A 21,266-nucleotide genomic window follows, 5' to 3' on the forward strand; every position below is an offset into this window, starting at 1 on the left:
GTTAGAGGCTCCTCATACTGGCCATTGTAGTTTTTTAGTACTGAATGGAGTGAAGCATAAAACTGAAAGCCATAGTTGTTATAAAATACCACAATACAAAATAAGGGTGGAACTAAGTAAATGCAGACAAACGGGCACAATCAGGAAGCACCTTATTATGATACCACACTAGTTCTACAAGTTTGGACTTATTGATGTTTCCAGCATCTTGCTGAAACCAAGCTGGGTAGAACGGCTGTCATCCTTTTTCTGCTAAAGACAAACTTTTTTCAATCTCACGCCCTTTTGACTTTAGTCATTTTATTTGCCTTCCTCACTTCAGTTTCTCAGAGAAATGCCAATCAGAGTAATTTCACTCAGAGTAATTTAGGGCTTCACTGTCTCCAACGCAAATTCAGCATGCTAAATTGGCCAAGAAATAGCCGACAAGGGCTGGCTATTGCTAATGGCGGAGGAAACACCATAAAAACCAGGACGATGATAGCGACAGCCCGACAGTGACTGTCGGCCAACTTGGCTTGGTGTGTCAGGGTTCTTAAAAGGCACAGTTTTTAGGATTTAGTGGCATCTGAGGTTGCAGAACGTAAACAAAAACACAAAAGGCCCTTTCAAGAGTCAGCGTTTGAGATGTCCATCCTGGGCTACTGTGGAATAACATGGTGGACTATGTATGTACATATTAGCAACTCACTCTAACAAAAACACACAAAAAAATATTTTCAGATGATTATAAACTAATGGAAACATAGTTATGACTATTACACAGCATTTCTCTGCTGACAGATGTCTACACACTGGACATTTATATTTGTGGCATATGCACACTATTTTTATATACTTTGTTCTTATATCTTTTTATATTGCATTTTCTTTTATATTTCTTTTTTCTAATGTTATTTTTCACACTAGTGTTTTAGCAAAGCCTCAGAAGCATGCCACATGCCATTTTTTTTACAACTCATACACCTTATATATGTCACAAATAAACAGGTAAAGTAAGTAAAGGCTATCCTTTATTTATTGCTTTATAAAAAAAAAACCTGTCCATGTTTCATATTGTATAGTTCTTTCTTTAGTACATAGAATGCATTCTGCAGTGAATTAAATTGAAACTGATTGATCAAAGATAGAATACCTCTCCTTCAGTGTGTGGCAGATGCAGCATTTAATTTTATTAAGTCTTCAACTGTCTTGGAAAACTAATCACTTCTTTCCAAAAACCAATGATCCTGTGATTAAAAAATCTCCCCAGGAAACAGATTGCCTTTATATTTTTACTTACATATTGTATTCTCACAGGAGCTATACTCATCACGGTTAATCAAGGACAGAGAACAGACTACATCTGTTCACATGGCAGCCCTCCTGACGTTTTATTATTTCCCTTCCCTCTCCTCTCCGTCATTCTGTCTCTTTCTCTCTTTCATACTCTTACTCTTTTTAAGACACACGCACTCCTTGCTCCCCATAACACAAATGTCAGCACGCTGAGTGTGACAGGTGAACGACAGTGAGGCAGATTTGACCTTGACGGCTCTGAGAGTGAAGTGACAGTAATAAAAGGCGGTAGTGAGCTATTGTTGGCCCTGGGGCATCTATTAATGAATGACATGAAACAGCGGTGAGATTCGGGGACAGGTAGGGGAGGAGGAATGATGGAGGACAGGTGACAGCAGCCCACACAGAGCCCTCACCCCATGATGAGCTCAACCAGGAACTCGCACAGGGTTCACACTTAAACATACATTCGGTTGCATGCACTCAGACGGGTGAATCCAGACAACGATGTGCACACAAACATGTGAGTAATGTACAGAGGTGTCAAAACACACAACTTACAAACATTCAACGTCTGAAGACATTCTGTCAAAACCTTGTGTGTACTGTAGAATAAATCACCAGCTATTTCATTTCATTATTCATGTGCTAAGTAGACCCCTCTGCACCTGAGGGCGACTTACATTTTTTTTCTCCACCCACTCACTCTGACTCTCATACCCGGATCATGCACTGATACAAACCCTGGTGACAATTCAGCTTAATCCCCAGCTTCTCCTGCTGCAGTGCATCCTGTTAGTGAATTGTTGCGAGTGCGAAAATGAGGCTATTTCGGGGATTCGAGCATCTTATATTCAACACACTGAAAACACAGCACAGTTTTGGGATCTTACACTCCAGCAGATTTTGTTGGTCTTTTCATCTGATATCAGGGATAATATTAGATAATGAATTGATAGGGGTGATAAATGTCAGACCACTAATGGAATGCAGTACTTAACCTCCATAATCCCTTTGTGCCCTTCACTTAGTGTCATGATAATTAGATTACTCCTGCTGATACTTTCTTTTCTCGCAGACACCAGCTTGTACATACACACTCATGACAACATACACACTTAAACATACACTGTGTCTGTGTATATATAACGGACATGTATAAATTTGCATCAACATACTGTAGTAAACAACTGTGATTAGTTAAAGATGTAAGTTGTAATTTTTCATTGACTTGGAGTTTTGGAGCGAAGTTTTTAAACACTAGCAGTGTGGTGGAGCAGGTCTTTGTGAGTTGGTCATGATTTGGGGGACTGCCCATTGCTCCAATGGCCCTTAATTCTGAAGCCCCCATTGTCTGAAAAATATCCCATTGGACCAAAAGCTCATTTTTACAACAGCCCATTATTCCAAAAACAAATGACCATTGCTGCAAAGGGCTGTTTTTACGACAGCATTTTCCCAAAAAGAATGTCATGGCTATTTTGTTATACAGAATAATGTCATCGGATCTTCCACTATACAGACAGAGCATATTTAAGTCCCGCCTCCACCAGAGGGGGAAAACAATTCATTGCTTTCCATTGAGTTTGTATTGCATGAAGGTGCTTTCTTGTCATTTAGTTTTTACAATCTGCTGAACCAAAAAACAGCAGTTTTAAGCAATAAGTTGTGAGGCATCCACAGGAAGATATGGAAAAAACTGTAGGATCCTGACACTTAGAGTCCTTATGTGCAGCAAGCTTTTTTTTTTAAATTTGGCCAAACAAACTGCAGCAAACAAATTAAGCAATGTAATGCCTGGTTATGATCTTTGTCAGGTCAAATGATTATCTTACCTGATGACTCAGTCAAATAGCTGTAAATATCAAGTATATCATTACTGGCCATTGAGTTGGATCATTTCTCCAAGATAATCAAGGTAAGGAGAAGGGACACTAAGACAGACCGACAAAATTAAGTTTATTGATATTTACTTTTCCTCTCTGGTAGACATAATGAGCTAAAATAATGATTCGACATTCTGAAATCTTTTTTTTTTTTTTTTTTTTTTAGCTAGCTACAGGCATGTTGTTAGATTTTTATCCTTTCAGTTTCCTATTGTGGTTCTGATAGTATTCCTCTCCAGCGGTGGGGTTTTTAGAGTATGACACATTGGACTATGTCTCTGTAGTAAAGGTATAACCCACCCTGCTATATCTTTGATTGGCCAGCATTTATTGACATTGTTGGTTGGGTTGCTTAGATTTAAGCAGAGGAGAGAGGTAGGTTAGGCTTATGGTAAGATTATCCGTGTAAGCCAATTGGAGGCAGAGTAGGGGAAGTCATGCCTTCTCTATTGTAGGAGGGTCTGATGACTTGATGTTGTAATGATTAAGATTTGATAAACGAGTTTGTTGGTTAGACTCCAGAGGGAGATTTAGTAATCGAGGGGTATCTGAGCAGCAGCACAATAAATCTCCCCATGAAGTCCAGGCACTGGTGGTGGTGTTGGCTGATGACTCTAAGACTAATGGCTTATGAGACTGATGAATCTACGAAGACAGGCAGTGATGGGGAGGTGGAGGGTGCAACATGACAAACTACAGGCAGAATGAGAACCATTTTCAAACTAAGAAGCAGTAAGAAATAAGGTATGTCATTGTGCTATTGGTCAATTGTGATCAGCTGACAAAAAAGCCAACACATTCTCATTCCAACTCGTCGCATGATGCCACTACTGTGATGTCAACAAATGCACATGGTGGGATGATGCAGCACATGGTTATGTTTAGAAACATGAGCACATGGCAACATTTCAACCTGACATCGTCCTTGCCCATTTCATGCGCATGCGACAGGTGCCATCCGTGTATAATAACAATTCCAGCGGTTCTGTCCGCCTGCATTCTCTCAGCTGCTGCCGTCCAGTGACGTTTCATGTGGATATGCAAGGTGCTTTTTGGCATCACGCACTTTACGCCAAAAGCACTGATAAAGCGGAGGTATTTGATGAGTTCTAAAGGAGAACTGGCTCAAACAGGTCATGTCAACTGACAGTTCCCAGCAATTACAGCAAAAAATGAGTAAGCATGCATGCAAAAGGTAAACACCAGGATAGTATGAGAAATTAATTACAGACCTAAACATGCAAAAGTATCATCCTCCAGACTGAACTTTGGCTAGAGCTTCATTTTCATGCTATTCACACAAAGACAGCTGACTGAGTTGACAGCACAAAATAACATATACATTTGAGATGTGTATGAGTAGTCATTCTGAATCAACCTTTGGAATGCTTCATCATTTAAATCTACATATTTTGAAATAATAAAAGGTGGCATGTGAAATCACACATTTGATACTGTCATTTAAGTTCCATCACTTCAGCACTGCGCCCAACAGCGCCAAGCATGATGTCCACAATGTTCTCCCACAACCTGCCTTAGGAGGATGACTCAAGATAAGCAATGAGTAACAGTTTAAACAGTAAAAACAGTGAGAGATTTACTGAACCTGTCGGAGAAGATATGGCAGCGCTAGGTGATATATGACGTGAAGAGGGCACACTGCGTAACGGGCGACTCCAGCATTTCATCAGGATTGGCAAGACACTCATATTTTACCCTAGCCATCGCCCAAGGGCTCTGCTCCAGCACACGGCATCTCTACATCACTCCTATCAACTGGATGGGAAGCAAGATCTAATTGGCAGGTAGCATGTCACATTCAGGGGTGACAGAGAAAAGAAAAAAAAGGAAGCAGGGAAAAAAAGGTTAGCAGGAAGGAGCCCTGGTAGGTATCATTAAAACAATGTCTGAATTTATTCTAGTTATTATAAGAACTACTGTAATGGGTGTACTGCCATTCAGTTTTGCAAAGATATCCATGATATCCATTTTTCCTTTTTTTACTGTCACTAGTAGGTAGGTTTTCACAAAGTTATTCTATTTGTATAGACATTCATGGTTCCATTGTTTCATAATGACTTTTATGAAGTTGACATATTTGCTTTTTAGCGACATTAATTGCCCCCTAAAGATGAATTGCGATAACTTTGATGATTCTTTAGCTTCCACTAGAACCATCAGGTCAAAACTTAACTTGGTCCAATATTTTAGATATATTAAAAGATAAAATGTGTTGTTGGTAAGTGACCTTCAGAAATCTTTCTGATTTGACTGTCTGATGAGCGGGAAGACTTGGATGACTTGGTTTGGGTTAGGAAAGGAATGGGTTGTGCTAAAATAGGCACTTGTTTAAGGAAGAATATAATAATTAAGGTTAAAAAAAGTACATCCTTAAGGTGGAAAACTAAAACTAACTGTTAACGCTGCAGATCTCACTTCTCACATCTAATTTACAGAGCTGGAAGTACTAGCTACAGTCTAGCAACAGCAAAACCAATCCTATCATTGAAAAATCTGTTACTTCATGACTAGCCAATGACTGAGAAGGGAGGTTATGCTAGTTTTTGATCAAAATTGTTGTGCGATTGGCTGAGGAGATAGATCAAGTCATCCACAAAATGGAAGGTCAGCAGTTCAGTCCCTGACTCTTCCAGTCTGCATGTCAAAATATCCTTTGGCAAGATACTGTATCCCAAATTGCTCCCGATTGCTGTTCCATCAGTTTGTGTTGTGGTGGCAGGTTCGGTAGCCTTGGCCACCAGTGTGTGAATTTAAGTGTGAATGGGTGAATGCCACAGGCACTGTGAAAGCACTTTGAGTGGTCAGACGACTTGAACAAAGGCACTTTAATATTGGTAGGGACATGTCCCCACTGTCTCAGCCAAATTCTTTGCCCTTGTTCAGTGGACCAACGCTGAGAGCTGCATCTGGGATGCAACTGACATCTACTGCAGCGCATCTGATGGAATTGTAAACATTGTAGAATGATCAGCTCTGGCAGCCTAATATTGTTGAATGAAACACAACCATGCCCAGTGGAATCTGGGGGTTAACCTTTATTTTTTAAACATCAGCACAATTTTAAACACTGTTGACTTTTACACAGATGGGCCTCTTGGGCATTTTTTAACCACTGTTCAGATATACAAGACCAGGTGAGAGTATATAGCGCCTTACTAAATGATACGTTAAGGAGGTAATTGAATTAGTGTTCTCATTCACACTCACATAGACCTTCAGCCTGTCTAGAGATTTGAATGAGCAGCCTTTCCAGAGGGCTGCTTCTTTGACTTTTATGCTTCTGCCACTCAAGGACAGACCGGCCATCTGGAGTTGTGGAGGACCTCTGGGCCAGTGGTGACTCTAGCACTACTGATATGAAAAAATGAAACTGCCCATTCTGTTTGGCTATCCTGATTTAGACTGAGCCACTGGGTCCACAGAGGTGCCTGCATCCAGAGGTCATCAAGTTATACCATCTCTAGAGTCAAACCTTTCCTTTCTGTCACTGTTACCTTGACACATTGTTCTCTTCATAGAGAATTTGGATGTTAATGTTGTGGTTTTTAATTGAAATATCACACTGCATGTAAGATACAAATATTATTTCTAAGATTCCTATATGTCTAGGAAGGTTTTTCAGATACCCCTGTTGCAACATGTCAAATCAAGGCTTTGGATCTTTTTCAGAACTCATCCTGCAGTTGTTGATAAGATGATTTAGTGACTGTTGACCAAGGAGGGTTTTTCACTTCAAATGTTAAAGACAGTGATGTATCTTTTTAAGCATACAGTGCATTAATGTGTCATTTATCAGCTCAGCTCAGGCGACAACTTCTCCTCATGTTTGCCAGCTGGAGACCGACTACAGCATTTCCATCATCACCTGTGAAGTATCAGGTGGAGCTGATACTGAGCTGCAGTGGAGAGGTGCCATGACAGGCTTTTCATAATGACTGATGTCATCTGTTGCACTTTCATTTACTGTTCAAAGTGATGGACAAATGCCCAGAGAGTGCCAAGGGACCGTGTCATCAAGATGTCTTTTTGAAGAAGTGTTTCTGGCACTTGACAAGCTTGCAGGGTGTTTCTGTCTCTTTCTTGCCCACGGTGAGGCAAGGAGATCGATTATGATTGGTTTCTCAGCAAGTAGTCAAGCTGCAAGATTGACTTGGTAATATGTGTTGACATGGAGATCAACTGAGCCTACTCGAGCAGCTGGTATTAATGAAGCACAAAATAACAACTGTTTGTTAGCTAGTGGCTACGCAAATCCTCATTCCCTCTCATTAAGCAGAACACCCACTCAGGGCTGCACTTGTGTGGCAGCAAACTAGTTTTCTGTACTAAACTAGCCCAGACTCACGTGTTGTTATGGCAATTAGATGATCCAGTGTCATGCTTAGTCAAGCATCAAACTTTGCTTCACATTCTCTCAACATTTCACTGAGGAATTGAATCTTCAGAACATTTATATTCTTCTTTTAGCGACTGAAGTTTTTGCAGCTAGCTTTTATGGTCCTATTTCATATAACATGCTATCAATTTTTAAACCTTTATAATGAAGGAAATGCTGGCATTGTACCTTTCTGCAGACCATGGACATGATAATGCTTCATTTGTATCATATGAACATTTCTAAAGTGACTGAGTTCTAATTATGTGGATATGAGCTGACTTTGTCATTGGGAAGTGGGGGCAAATGTTGATGGCATGACGCTAGAGGATAAGGCTGCCATCCTGTAGACCACTGTTCGAGACCCATAAACAACAAAACGGTTGTTTTTTATACATTGGTGTCATTTTAAGCTATAGTTGTGCCACCAAAGCCAGGTATTTTAAGCCAAAACATGATCCTCTTATAGACATAACCAAGCAATTTTAGTGTCTAAACATAACCACATGCATTGTTGGAGTGTAAAATTACAACAAATCTGCCACATAATAGTGTACAAAGGTTACATATCTGTGGTTTGCAGAATCATTCAATGTCAAAATTTAATCAGATTATGATTGGTGTTGACTGTTGCAGGTGTCGGGATGAATTGCAAAAACAATTTTTAAAGAGCAATGATGAAGTTGACATTTTTGCTTTTTAGCGAAATTGATCAACAATTTTGGGATAAATTGTCATGACATTTGGCACAGACATTAATTCCCCCCTGGAGGATTAATTGTAATAACTTTTGGTGATCTGTTAGCTTTTCCACTAGAACCATTAGGTCAAAGCTTCACTGAGTCGAATAATTTTAACAAATTAAAAATTTAAATTGCATTGTCGGTAACTGCCTTTCAGAATGTTTTCTGATCTGACGGTGCTTTCAGGGAGGCGACAAATTAGTTTGGCCTAGGGAAAGGTATGGTTTGCTTTAAAAAAAGCACTCATTAAGGTTGGAGAAAACATCCTGGTTTGCGTTAAAATAAGGTTAGAAGACCTTCCTCGTCATGGTGGAAGTAACTAAAACAAACAAACAAAAAAACGCTTGGTTAAAGGTATACTACGCTGGAGTTAATGTTTGTAAACAGAATTGCTAGCGAAAGTAAAAGTAAAAGCTAGCCAGATTCGATGCCAACATTTATTCTGATGATTAGGTTGAAATGCAGGTGTTAGGGGATACATTGCAAAAAAATCTTATAAAAGGGCAAATCAAAAAGACATCGAATAAAGCTTTTCCAGGAGGGTGAGTACCTCCGCATTATTTTCTACATTAACAGTATTTAGAGTTGCTGAACAAATTGAGCGACAGAGATGCTACTGCAAACTTTAACAATTTGCTGTCTTGTTTGTATGGACCGCACATTATTGGAGCTCGCTTGGCATCCAGTGCTTGCTCTCACTCATTCATCAAAATGACCAGTGCTCTTGTGAGTGAGAAGATTTATACACCATGGAAGAGAGGTGGAGAATTAGCCCAGATTTATGAGCACAGACCGCAATGGCGAGGCACTGGCAGCTGCTACTTGACATTTGAAATGGAGAATGTGAAAGAAAATTGAAGACAGGGGAAACAGGAAATTGGAACAACAGAGAGGTGGAGAGGGATTGAGAAATGAATGAATGAGACATGAGCAGGTCCAGGATTTAAAAAAAAGGTATGCAATTGGGAAAGCTAATTTGTAGTGAATAAGGCTAAAGAGGAAACATATTCAATCACAGCTGTCTATTAACTTCTAAACATGAGGCCCTTTATTTTTGAAAGGTGTAAGCAGATGATTTTTCAAAATCTCCTCAACAGAGGTACTCCTGGTGAATGGGATATTAGTGTTAAGCATTATATTTGGCACTGAATACATAATATGGCCTATAATGATCTCTGAGAAGGTTAATAATTTAGATCAGACTAAGAATTAATATGTGATGCTAAGATCCAAAGCCAATGAGGTGAACCAACATTGTGCTGAAAGAACTTGATTGGTGGACTGAAATGCAGGTTTTAAAGCCCCAGTTCACTGTCCTTCCAACTCTCTGCCACCCACTGTCATATTGCTGTTGATAACATGGCCCCATTCCTTTAGCAGGTAAGAGGCTGCAGCCTATAAGTAGACTCCCTGGGACTCCTGGCACACTACACATCAGTGTTCACTTCTCACTGTTGTAGCAGCAGTGGTAGTTCTAATAGGTGTGGAAAATATCAAGTCCAACTTTGGCTACACAACAGGGCAAAGGAAAAATGGTGTTTGTGCAGAGAGCAAAAGAAAGCACTGTGAAGCTTGTTAGTGGGTCTATATTCGAGGAAAAGAAAACACAGAACAATATTTTTACCAAGCAATTCTTAGCAGAATTATTATTATTTTAATAAGCTATTCTCTATGAGTATATCTTATAGCATAATCCTTGCTGGCATACATAGCGTAGCTGTTTGTTGACCTACAGTAGCATATTTATTTGTTGATCATATTTTGTATCATTAATCTGAATCTGCGTAACTATTAACCAGTTCTTATGGAATATTTTTTGTGAAGTTTGTTTGTTTCCTTTCTTTATTTTTTCCGCATGCTTTGAACATGCAAGGCCGGAAGGTGGTTAATGGACTGCACTTATACAGCACCTTTCTAGTATTCCAGCCACTCAGCGCTTTTACACCCATTCACACACACACTCACACACACACACACACACATTCATATACTGGTGGCCAAGGCTACAGTAAAAGGTGCCAGTTGAACATAACAGCAACAGTATGTTGCCCAAGGATACTTCAACATGCAGACTGGAGGAGCTGGGGATCAAACCACTGATCTTCCGATTATTAGACGACCCACTCTAACTCTTGATCCACAGCCTCCCCAGATGTGTGTAAAGTAATGGTGTCTTGTAATCCCACATAGATAGAGCTAAATGATTGGGTGTGACACAAAAATAAAAAATAATAAATGAATGAACAAGTAACTAAAGCTATCAAATAAATAAAGTGGAGAAAGAAAGTACGGTATCAGTCACTGAATTATAGTCAATAGAAGCACTTAAGTGTCATAAGTAGAAGATGGAAACAGATAACTTTCAACAGCATTTTTAGGTAGTATTATTATATTATTGTACTGGGGATATTAACTGAAAAGAACTTACAATGATATTCTTTGGTAACTAGCAGTAGCTACCTGAGGACAACAAAAGCTTAATCCTCCTCTTGTTCTGGTTGCACAATGGTTGATGCACTCCCTGTGTGCCATAAATCGCCAATCTGTTTTCCTGGTAGATCGTACTTGGTGGCCAACAGAATGTGAAAGCAAGGCTTATAGGAAACTAATCAAAATGCCAGTCATCATTCTATAGCCATTACACTGAGCTGTCAATAATGTCTATGTAGTAATAAGTTAAAGCAAAAAACATGTCTGTTTCCAGAGTACTTGACTATGATTTACTGTAGTTACTTTCCACCACTGGCAATGGGTGGCTTCAAGAGAATATACAGTGTCTCTGAATGGATCTGGTTCTGAAAACCAGTAATATCAGTGGAAAGAGGAGTGTTCTGTCATCACACTACCTGCAAGAAACAGAAGAGGTGGTGACAAAAATGTTCCTTTTCTTCAGTCTTTACATGATAAGAGATGATGGATATACCCTTCTAGTAGAATATTACACAACCTGAGTCAGTGGGGCAGCTCATTGGGTCTCTGTACATACAATGCAGTCATTTTGCCTTGTAGGAGGAAATAGTGAGCATGAATGCCTCGCACGGTCTGCACCGCAGAAGGAGGCTGACCTTCTCACCTGGCCTTAGAAAACCATGCTGGGATGGCTGGAAGATCACACAGAGGTGAGAAAAAGTATAGAGAAGGCTTTTTTGGCCGTGGCATATATGCAGTCACATCCACTCAGGGGAAATTGTCATGAGGTGACACAGAAAACCACAGAGGACAGTGGATGCTCGGCCTCGCGGCAAACATCCACATCCCAGCTTCGTCCAAATCTGACTCACAACGTCAGTTTTCAGGTTCCATTAGTCTGCTGGTGGCCTGCACTCTACCTTCTGACTTCATCATGATCCCCCTACATCCTGTTAGCCATCTGTGAGCATGAAAACATTGGAGGCAACCCTTAGTTGGGGACTGTCCCTGCCAACGCTGGTCAGACTTGTCTTGGCTGGATGGAAAGAGCCCCAGGAGCAGGCTCGCTGGCATTAGTCCATGGTTCTTTACTGCTGGAGAGTTGAGAGTTGTCGCAGCCAAGCTGGGTTGTTGGGTCTGACAGAGCTAGAGCTGAACAGGCTGGAAGCCAGTAAAGTCTCTCCATTGTAGCAGATCAGCTCTTGCTGTGTGATGCTCTCCTAAGCTGGAAGATCAGCATCCTTTTTGGCCATGGCAAGTGTGCAAGTATATCCATTGTCGTGTTATGACAAAGGACAGCGTTCAGTCATAAGGAAGCGCACAGATTACTTTATGACCTTCCAGTTCCGAGACTACAGAACTTTTGGAACTGTTCGCACCCCCAAAAAATGACAACAATGGTAATTTACAAATGCAGCTTATTACAACCCCTATTTATGTTTATTGTCAGGCAGCACTCTCTGGTGGTATCACAGTAATCATGACAGGAGCAAAGGAGCAAGTCAGGAGACGTAGTATGAAGAGCAACAAAGTCAGCATAGGGACATGGTCAGCGTGGATGGCTGAGTCAAAAAACACAGGACTGTGACCCAGGAGACTGCTGTTTGTGTCCCATGTGAGGCCTAAAGTCAACATTGAGTTATTTTAAGTTTGAGTTTTAAATTATGTATGTGAGTTAACTCAAGTAATGTGCTTAGCTTACATCACTTAAGCAATGCAACATATATTTACCTAACCTAAATTACTTAAGCTACATAACAGTCGTACTTATGTTACTCAAACTATCATCTGTTCATAAATATAACCAAGTAGTTTTGTTGCCTAGCCCTATACAAGCTGTTTAAAACTGCAACTGTATATAGTTATGTCATTTTAAGAGTCACCGGCAAGTGGCCTATTCTGTTGTTTAGGTACACTGTAAAAAGAGACAGTGTGTTTTAACTAAAACAGTTCTGGCTTCCTTAATTTTTAAGTAGACTGCATTTTAGGAGACAAGTTGAATCATTACGAAATTACTTACGAATAACTTTATCTTCTCAAATTCAGTCGTCTCAAAATTTTAAGGCAGCTCAAAAACAAACTTTTTTACACTCACTGAGAAATAGTTTTACTCACGGAGAAATTGTTTCTTTTTACAGCACTATTAGGATGTGTTGATCTCTTTAGGGGCGCTACTTTAGGAAATGTTCCTGTGGGTCTTATTTTAGGGTAGGAATTAACAACCAATGTGGTTGTATGGGCTGAATGACTTGTTGATATATTTTCCACCTGAGAACGTTTATCTAATTTGAAAAGGAGCTCCCTGGGTGTCCTCAATGTATCAGTTTCTTTATGCAGTATATTCATATATTTCATAGATTTATGAGCTGACATTCATAATTTATTTATTCTTACCCTGAGTAAGAAGGAGTGAAAAAAAAAATCTGAGGTTTGGGAGCTCAGTCACTCTGAAGTCTCATGAGGCAGCCATTATTGAGTCAGGAACAACAGAGATAAGTCAATAAAGACCTGCGAGGGCAGGGCAGCAGGTCAGGACCAGAATTTATCCAGAAAACATCAATCAGACTGCATAAATTCAATAGATTGCTCAAGTTTTTCTATTGAGTCTTCATTCTTTTCTTTTGATAGTCTTACATAAATGAACCACACTTGATTCTTATTAATCATAACTCGATCTTAGCATAATTACTTGGGGAATGACTTCAGCTGAGGCATACTGGTCTCTCTTAACAACTGAGGAAGTTTTTATTATGGATTGCTGTGTTGAGTATAAAATACAGGAAAGGCAAACATGAAATGATAATGATAAAGCTGTTTCTGATGTATTTGACTGTGATCCCCTGACAGTATAGTAAACCCCAAGCTGAAACATAAAGACTTTGCATTTGGGAATAGATAAGGCCTCAATTGCAGGCTATTGAGGCTGCTGGAGCCCGCAGGCATTCTTCCTGGAGGTTTGCAGGCTGGCTGTATGGACTGATGCAGGCTGTTGCATCAACAGGAGATAATATCTGACTCCCCACACTTACTGCCTGAGGGGGAAAAAAATATGTGAACCTGAAATGCGCTCAGTCTATTCAATCCAAGACTGACGTCAAAAAGACAACCAGAGGCCTGCTCAGTGGTTAATGTTTAATGGACTTAAAGGACACGATTGCCTTTTGGCACTGTATCAAATTTATGAAGCAGCCATATTTAGTGGCAGGATATAAATGTGTGGCTCCATACGCCTAATGACAAAAAAGACCTCCATGATAAGTGTATGTGTGCTTAGTTACTGCAGCTGTCCAATTTCAAATGTGATGCGTTGACGTCACAAGGACACTAATTATGTTTTTGATGTAATCACTTGACAAGAGCTCTCTATGATTAGCTCAAGTGGCTTCTCTAATGAAAATGATGTCTTGCTTTGTTAACCTTGTGTGGCTTTAACACTGAGGTGTTAAACTGAGGAGAACGTGGGCCACATACTAAAAAAAAAAAAGAAAAAAAAATTAACATCAAGAATATAAACCCCTAGCCTGAACAGCTCCATCAAATCTCATCAGCTTTGATGCTGTTATAACTTTCCTGGGTTATGGTTTGATGTACTTTACGGCCCACTTTATTGTTGCTTTATGAAAATCAATATGTCATTTTATGGCAAATCTTACAAATACTTCCAATAAACTGTTAACGGGTCATCTAATCTCCTGCGGCCAATTACATTAGGAAAGAGGGAAGGAGCAGTCTTTCAAGCCTCATTTACAGGACAGCATCATGTTGCTAATGTTTTAATCTCCCTCTATTGGGAATAATTTCTTAATGACAGTCGGCAAATGCTCTTGCAAGACATCTGCGAGAATCATCACTGCCATTACTCAGTCTAACCAATTGTTAGTGTGTCAAAGCCGTATGCTACATTATCTTTTTGTTGATGTCTAAATAGTGATTGATGCCAGTCACTTTGAGAGCAAATTTCTCTAACTGACACTGTACAGTTGATGCAACTTAACATAATGACATATGCTCTGATTTGCCATTCAGCTTGAGAGGGATGACTCACTCCTGATTTTATAGTCATCTCATTTACACTGTGATTGTGTTGACAATAAGACGGAGAGGGCACAGAGCATTTGGACTGAATGCTAATTTTTCTGTATACACCTTGTCTTGTGCTTTCTAGACAGCCCAAACAATGTCCGACCCACATGGGAGCACTCCAGCTCCACCACATTCATTTACATTACAGTACAGGCCAAACCTGAAAACTACATAAATCACTCTGTCACTGCTAAGCTACATGGGCAATTCAATTGGCTTAAGTTTAGCCAGCTAATATGGTATAATGCCATCCGTACAGTGCGATAATTCAAACCCATTGATCTGATTACAAGCATTCTGCTCCATAATTCACTGTGCTGGAAATGCAGCTAATGTATGCAGACCAAGCAGACAATAGTTTCATCTCTGTGGGATCGACACAGCTGGGTCAAACATGCTGTTTACATTTTAAAATTCTGCCCATGCAAGCTGTGAATAAACAGGAGTTGTTTTTTTTAGAAATCATTAGACTTCAGAATCTTCACACTTTGTTAAACTCCAGGAGCTGTTGTCACCTCGACTCCTGCATTGCTAAAGGACATACTGCAATGCCAGGCTGTAACGAACACCTGGAAAAAGGCACCAAGTCCACAGAGACCCTTAACATAATGTTATTAAAGCCAAGATATGGATTCTTCGCTGTGTAGATGCTGGGTTGAATAGGTATGCTGCAACAGCACACAGGAGTCTTATGGCAGAGTGATGGCTACAGGGAAGAATTTCACATGCTAAAACCAGTGTGAAATCGTAAGAGACCTCTGGCTTCTATATCTCTATTCATCCCACCTAATCTTTAGTGTGCCCAGGGTATTTTATAATGCCATGATATACCATGGCGGGGTTTATGGGCTCAAGGATTTAGCAGTGTGATGTGATCAGCCAAAAGGCAGAGTGGAGAACTATTTGGGAAAAATTATTTTGCTCTGCATGTAAATAGCTGCTTTAATTACCTTCCAACAGCCGAATATGAAGATGACAAAGATGACCTTTATCAGCCAGTGATCTAAAAATTACCAGGGAAATGCTCTCTAATGATTCTTCCTCCTTTGCACATTTTTAGCTCGCTTTTGTTTACACTGATCCAAACTATCTTGTGATTTATGAACTGCTTTTCATATGCAAGGGAAAAACAAGCAGTGATAATTATTGATTAGTCCATTCATTTTGTGAGAAAACTCATAACTCTGCAGCACAATGCGGTAAACATTGATTATGTCGCCATCTACGTGACGCTGTAAAGTACATTTCTGCTCTCCCTTTTACAGCTCAAAATGACCATATGCAATGAAAGTAAGTTCTTTATATGCTGTGGAGTGCTGCAGCTGTCACCCTATCAGCTGCTCAGATGGAGCCAGCTAAGTGAGAGAAAGGACAGAGAAACAAAAACACAATTTCTACCAGCCGTGCTTTCTCTGATTCATTCTCAACAAGGACATCGAAAGGAAGAAGAAACAATAAATTGCCAAATCAGCGCGCTGAAGGTCACAGGGAGTGACACAGGAAGATGGAATAGTTCCAAACATAAAATAGGACACAACAATCACTAAACAAATGTCAAATTGTCAAGCAGCACGGCGGATTTATGAAAAGAAGTGTTTCGAAAGCAAACAGTCTGATAAAGACTTGGCCCTGGAGTGGCAGTTTACAGCATAATGTGAAGTCATACTGTAACTGACTCTGCATTGGCCATCAAATGTAATGTGTGCGCATGTGTATATGTATACTATTCCAGGGTGCTCATTTCTGTCGGGTAGTATGGTGGACGGAAATTGCCTTTGGCAGGGCGCAGAATCAATCCCAATAATGCTGCATCTTTCAGGTAGTGCAGTTTCTCCGACAAGTTGAATGAAATGCACCCTTCACATCTCCAGTTTGAGACATTCAATTTCCAGCTGCTTCTTGGGGCAGAATTCTGCAGTGGAAGATCAATGCAAAATGACTGGAAAATTGCTAATGTTATTTACATCAAAGTGAGACTGGAGGAGACCAATTATGCCAGTGATTCAAGGCAATATTCCTAAGTGAGTTGTCCCTTGGGTAATAACCGTACAACATTCTGATATTATTAATATTCTGAGACTTACCCAGCATTGTTTTTTTTCTGTAACAACACATAAACTCAGATAACTTGACTGCGGTTATTTGATATGCTGTACATGCTATGGTTTAAAATCATTTATTTTGAAACATACTCTGTTATTGCAAAATCCTAAAAGTACCTCAGCTGCAAAGTCCAGCAGAGGCACAAAGACATGCAAATGAGGTTTTGTTGTGTGGAGAAATCAGATCTAAGGGTGCGACATAGAATGGGATATTATCCTCTGATGTCTTTGCTGAGACGCAGCTATGCATCTCAGGAGCAGCAGTTTGGTTGTATTTTTCATGTTTCAATTTGCAGTTGGAGTTTACCAGCATCTCAAGGAAAGAGCCGTGAGATGATCTGTTACCGCAGAGAAATCAGATTTTCTCTGTGAGATACTATAGATGAGGTGTCAAGACGGATATAACAACATTGTGCAGTGTATGTAGTCTATGTGTGTGTGCTGGCACTTGTTAGGGAACACATTTTTTTTTTCCTTCTGAGGAATTCACATCCATATTGGAAAATCAACAACAAAAGCATGTGTGACAAACGGGCAGCAGCATCTACAGAGGAGCGCACAGAATGAAGAACAAAGCCAAAGCGAATGGCTGGACTGTTTGCGCGTTTAAAACAGATAGACTATAGTAACTTTACTGTTTGTAGCCACAAATGTGATAGGCAGAGACTGGTATTTCACGGCAACTTTGTTTGCCTTTGCACTATCATGTCTGCATGCATAAGTGAGCGAGTGCGGGGCCAATCTCAAATAAAGCTCATTTCAATCAAGCCATTTCAAATCAGGCGAGCTGATGGAAAGAGAACAGCTTTTGAAAGGCCACGGTGCATTCCCCATCTCCCAGACCAACAAGAGTACTTATTTAGCTGTGCTGCTACATGAGAGTGCATTATCATCACAGTCCTGCTGAAGCTGAACTACAGTTACCTGCCAAGCGACTATCATTGACCCAGAGAAACAGCCAGGTAGTCTGAACATGTTGATACATGAAAAGATCTTGATGTGCAGGGGCAGATCTTTCTATAGGCAAAGGACATAGGTACCAAAATCCCATGCATACACACACACGCACACACACACACACACCTCAAAGTCATGGTGTCAAGACCACACTTGTTGCATTGAAGCACTGATTTGAAAAAATAAAACATTCAATTAAAAATTTGATTAACTATTGAAATTCTGTGATGAATTGTGTTTTTAAAAAAATATTTAAAAATGAAAATATGAATATGAAAAGAAATTTAAATCATTATTAAATGAAAAGGGGAAAAAAAAGATCCAAAGACGTAATTCTGTTAGTTGGTCTGTAGCAGTGGTACCACCTCTAGTCCTGACAATGCGGTTGGGGGGGTACATTGGGGAAGCTTGCACAGGGCGCTGAATATGCTTTGTTTGTCACTGCTAATGTGACAAGAATATAATATCGTATGTGATGACTCAAATAATTACAGGTGAGTGATGCCTCATAGATACAAGTTCAATACTATACAGTAAAAATGAATGTTACACTGCAGCAAGCATCTGTCTGAAGAGTCTTTTTTAACTCACATTCAGCTTCCAGTTCTATCAAGAAAATTACATTTAAATGTAGAAAAAATGAAACATGATGACTTCTTTTGTGCTTTTTACAAGAAATTTAGAAGAAGCCATCTGTTCAAAGGGGGACTTGAGTAGTCAAAGGCACACAAGTCCAAGGTTGTTTAATGTTTCATAATGAAATGGAAGATTTCTATTTGTAAGAATTAGTTAACCTTTTTTGTTTGTTTGTCAGTGTGACTAAAGCAGTGCAGTCTATGGATGTCTGATCATTTCGTTCATCAAGGACTCCTGCAGTACCTTTTTAAAAATACCATTACCATTACTTGATATCATGTTATTCCTCTCAACTCTTTCACTAGTCTGTTTACGTGTGATATGAAGAACAAGCACTTTGATTAAACACATTTCCTTTGGAAATGAAAGACCTCTGTCAGCTAATGGTGCAGTTTCGACGTTAGAAGATGAGTAAATGACTTTGTTTTATTATATTATGTGCAACTCTGTGATGCAGTGGGTCTCCTTTGGCAAGTAAAAGAAGCTTTTCACAGCAAGTGTATGTATAAATGTCAGCTACACAATACCATATTGTTTGACACCACACTGTGCCCCCCAACACCACCACCACCACAGTGTGGCTTGTAGTATCAGGCAGTGTCTGTTTCCTTTGCTGCAGAACAGTTATAGAGACGGAGACGGAGCACCTGCCCTGGTGCCTGAGCACTGTTCCCAGCAGCTTGCTAATGTCAACCTGCCTGATACGCACAGCGGGGTGGGGGCTCCAAGACAGCGGCAATTTTCCACTGCATGCGAATGAGACTGGAGAGCAATCTGCCGGCCTAAGAGCCTCATAATCAGCACATCATTATCAGGAGGGGATTGGTGCATGGGGTGGCAGCGGGGTGAGGGGAGAGGAAATAAAGAGAGGGAGCGATGGATGACACCAAATGAGCTCCTGGTGGGAATGAGACTTTGTGAGACGCAGGGAGAAGGGGAAGTTGGTTATTTTGTGGAGCAGATTCGCTGTGGGACGACACAAAGCGCAGCATAAAAGGGACTGAGGTGAAGCAACAACCCACAGGCACAGAGTACCACCTCTGTTTACACTTTAACCAGGCTTTTTGAAAAGCAGCAGCAGGCTTTACCCAGCTTGGATGTTCCCCCGTTAGTCGATATTACTCACAAAATCTAATGGCACACATACAGCAGAAATATTGTGACAGCTCTTTTAAGTTCACCTTGCCCTGTTTGCATTTTTCAGTGAGCTCAAAAGGAGCAAGGACAACAAAGCAGATATCACAGCCCATATGTACCCTCCTGTGTTTTCAGAAGTGCCCACCATTTCAATGCACTCCAACTCGCCTTTTATCCTTTGTGTGCTGATAGAGGAAGCACTTTGATGGGGTGAGCATTCACAGACGGTAACAGTCTGCCATCCTGCTTGATCTCAGACTAATTTCAGAATCACATTAAATTGCTCAGGTGTAAGCTATTTCCTATGCTATTTGTCTGTGTAATGGCTCGGCTGCTCTGCTTTCAACCCACATCACAGGGCGAGGGTTAACTGAGGCCAATGCAGAATAAATAGATTTACAGAATGGGGCTCATACCATTTACTTTAAATCTCTCAGCCAGTTTATCCTTGGCAGTAGAAACATCCAAAAACAGCTATTTGGAAAGATTTAGTTGTCATCAGGTAGTTTCCAAAGCGAGGCTTTTTTTAGTTTGAACGTGTCAACAATCAATCACAGCTGTCCAAATAGACGTTTCCTACCGCTTTCTGCCGCGTGGTGGCAATAGCGTACAGAGCACTTGGCATGGCATTGCTCGGTTGAGGTTGTGCGCACTGCTAAATGTGATGGTCAATTCATTAAAAACAAAACTATATATAGTGAGTTGCCACCAATAATGACAGAATGGCAGTATAGGGGTCGTTTTTAAGCACAAGGAAACCTTTTTAACCTCTGTAGGGAGAGTTTATTTACACTTTGAAACCCACACACACACCTGGGAGCTACAGTACAGCCTGGTGAAATTGAGCCTTGCTGAAGTGCCTTGCTCAAGGACAGTTGCAATTTGAAGGTAATTTAGAGAACAAATGCACAAATAGATGATTTTTTTTTCATTTCAGGCGACTGACATATCGATTTAAGCTGTCCTCTTGACATCACACGAACTTGCGCGCAGCCACCATCTCCCTTTTATTTTTTAGTTCACTAATCTCTCTGTGATACATTCAGAGGTTATTCGGAGCAGTAAGAAGATGATGTCAATATTCCGTCTCGCACACTTGACAGCCGAGCAAATTCAATTGGACTGACTCCGCCTTGCTCATGCGGGACTTGTCCACAGGCTTTTCATACTACCGCGTGCCTGTCTGCGTGCCTGGTGCTCTCTGACGGGGAGTGAGCTCTCTCCACAATCCCGCTCTCCCCCCACCTCCTCCTCTTCTTTCCTCCAGTCACTCACCCTCATCACCAGTGAGGAGCACACAGTCTGACGCGCGGGAACCAGCAGCAGCAGCAGCAGCAGCCAGGAGAGGACTCTTTCCCCGGGAGTGTGTGGCCACCGAGCAACATGTCCCCAGTGTGGAGACGGGGAAGGCGCACCGGTGGCTCGACGAAGGTGGTGGTGGCGCCGGCGCGGACCATGGTTACAGCTGGACAGGTCGGACAGGTGTGGGTCTCCTGTTGGATTCTGCTGTCGGCGACTTGTATCCTCAGCGCTCGGGCTCAAGGTAAGATGCACTCAGAATTTTTTGGGGTTCACTGTTGTCGCTGGCAGCAACCAGAAAAGCGCACGAGAAAGTCTGTGGAGAGATGTAGTGGCAAAA

At 40.7% G+C, this 21,266-nt stretch overlaps 1 protein-coding gene across 6 annotated transcripts in view; it reads left to right on the forward strand.

Annotated features, from left to right (window-relative positions):
- The first annotated feature begins 20,697 nt into the window (after positions 1 to 20,697).
- sdk2a (sidekick cell adhesion molecule 2a) overlaps positions 20,698 to 21,266 on the forward strand; it is a 104,323-nt gene continuing 103,754 nt past the window's right edge. For 4 of the 6 annotated variants that reach the window (XM_088069124.1, XM_088069126.1, XM_088069125.1 and 1 more), the window contains exon 1: positions 20,698 to 21,170. In XM_088069124.1, coding sequence (XP_087925250.1) covers positions 21,011 to 21,170 — 160 coding nt within the window. In that variant the 5' untranslated portion in view covers positions 20,698 to 21,010. The remainder of the gene's footprint in view (positions 21,171 to 21,266) is intronic. The other 2 variants (XM_088069127.1, XM_088069128.1) reach the window with 1 other exon arrangement.

Source organism: Plectropomus leopardus, chromosome 18, assembly GCF_026936395.1.
Source record: "Plectropomus leopardus strain MGB_pleo_1.0 chromosome 18, ASM2693639v1, whole genome shotgun sequence".
Taxonomy (NCBI): Eukaryota; Metazoa; Chordata; class Actinopteri; order Perciformes; family Serranidae; genus Plectropomus; species Plectropomus leopardus.